This window comes from Myotis nattereri (genome assembly GCF_964212035.1).
Source record: "Myotis nattereri genome assembly, chromosome: X".
Classification (NCBI taxonomy): domain Eukaryota; kingdom Metazoa; phylum Chordata; class Mammalia; order Chiroptera; family Vespertilionidae; genus Myotis; species Myotis nattereri.
This window is the reverse complement of record NC_138078.1, coordinates 1524008-1525889: the sequence shown is the minus strand read 5'-3', so window position 1 is coordinate 1525889 and position 1882 is coordinate 1524008. Positions and strand designations below refer to the sequence as shown.

Sequence of the window (1882 nt, the reverse complement as noted above, 5' to 3'; positions counted from 1 at the left end):
TGCATATTATGCTTTGATTGGTTGAACACATGAACAGTCGACTGGACACTTAGCATATTAGGCTTTTATTATATAGGATTAATTTCATACAGCAAGGGAGCAAGAAACATCAATGATGAGAGAGAATCATAAATAGGGTGTCTCCTGCACGGCCCCTACTGGGGATGGAGCCCATAACCAGAGCATGTGCCCTTGACCAGAATCGAACCTGGGACCTTACAGAGTGCACAGTCCAACCCTCTATCCACTGAGCCAAACAAGCTAGGGCTCATTGGTTAAATCTTGTCTGTGCATTGACCAGGAATTGAACCGTGACATCGGGTTCAGAAGTCATCCCTCCACCACTGAGAAACACCAGCTTGACACAAAATGCTTTTATTGATTTGAGAGAGAGGGAGAGAAACAGCTAGACAAAGAGACAGAAAGAGAGAGAGAAAGGAGAAGAAGAACAAGAATAAGAAGAACAAGAAGAAAGGAGAGAGAGAGAGAGAGAGAGAGAGAGAGAGAGAGAGAGAGAGAGAGAGACACGTGCTCTCGCACCCAGGGGGTGGCATATAGAACAAAAGAGCTTATTAAGAATGTGACCAGAACCATACACGTCCCACGGGCAGGCCAGCAGGACTGGGGCTCAGGTTGACAAATCCAGGGACCCCATCATTGTCCTATGAGTCTTTCATCAGCTCAAGGATCATTTCCTCCACGCCATTCTCCTTGACATGGTGTACGATCTGCCAGAACCGGTCCATGGGGTCCACGTACTGGCCTACAGGGTGGAGCCTCCACATCCAAGGCATGCTGCTCGAGGCCAGCGCGACGGTACTGATTCCGATATCCTCACTGGGGATGTATTCCTGACGCAACCGTACTCGCAGGACACCTATTGTGTTTATGACGAGATGCACCCACGTACGATGGTACTCGTCCTCATAAACCAAGGGCCCACGGATCCTCAGGCACAAGGGGTGGGAGGTGAGGTGCACCTTCGATGGAAGCTCGGCCATGATCCCTCCGTGGTCCATGGAGCAACAGCCACAGCTTCTCAGAGCCTCTCGCTACTTTGGTCCTGGCATTGAAAGACAGGGGATGGAGTCTCCAAACGCATTTTACCTCGGCTTTTATCTTTATGGTTTTTATGGTTGTGTTTGTGGTTGCCTTTGGTTTCTTTTGCAAATTTATAAATCTCAACTTTTCTATCTTTTCAGTTTTAGATCTGTCTTCTCGAACAAACTGTACTGAACGTACTTAATGTAAAATATGACTCTGTAAAGGGAACATGGTCCTATGGAATTTTAAAAACATTTTTTAAATGACAGTTGACATAGAACATTAGGTTCATTTCAGGAGTACACCCCAATGATTACACATTATATAATGGACTAATATATCATGTAATTAATCTCATACTCATCTGACACCATACACAGTTATTATAATATTACTAGATACTCAGCGGACAAAATTCATGCCCTTTGGGCGTCCTTCAGTCAGCCCTGAAGCCTCTCACAGTCCGGGACCCCTTGAGGGATGTCCAACTGACAGCTTAGGACCACTTTAATGCTGCCATGGATGCTCCCACCAACCCCTGTGCTCAGCAGCAGTGAGCCTGGCTTTTGACTGGGCGGCGGTCCCCCTGGGGGAACACACTGACCACAGGTGGACAGCTCCTGTCATGAGTATCTGCCCCCGGTGGTCAGTGCGTGTCATAGGGTCCAGTCGTCCTTCCGTTGTATTGATTTGCATATTAGCCTTTTATTATATATGAATGACTCAATGGTCTCCTTTACTCTGCCCTGACTATTCTTTCCTTTTTTATATAGTTTTCCTGATTTCAGAGAGAAAGGGAGAGGGAGAGAAAGAATGATCAATGATGAAAGAGAATCAC

At 46.4% G+C, this 1882-nt stretch overlaps 1 protein-coding gene across 1 annotated transcript; it reads right to left on the bottom strand.

The window, feature by feature from the left end:
- Positions 1-662: 662 nt before the first annotated feature.
- LOC308511057 (protein p13 MTCP-1-like) lies at positions 663-1019 on the bottom strand (the record flags this gene model as incomplete). Its single annotated transcript, XM_081081067.1, has 1 exon — positions 663-1019. The coding sequence occupies one exon, from the start codon at positions 1017-1019 to the stop codon at positions 663-665; it is 357 nt and encodes a 118-aa protein (XP_080937193.1).
- Between the last annotated feature and the right edge of the window lie 863 nt (positions 1020-1882).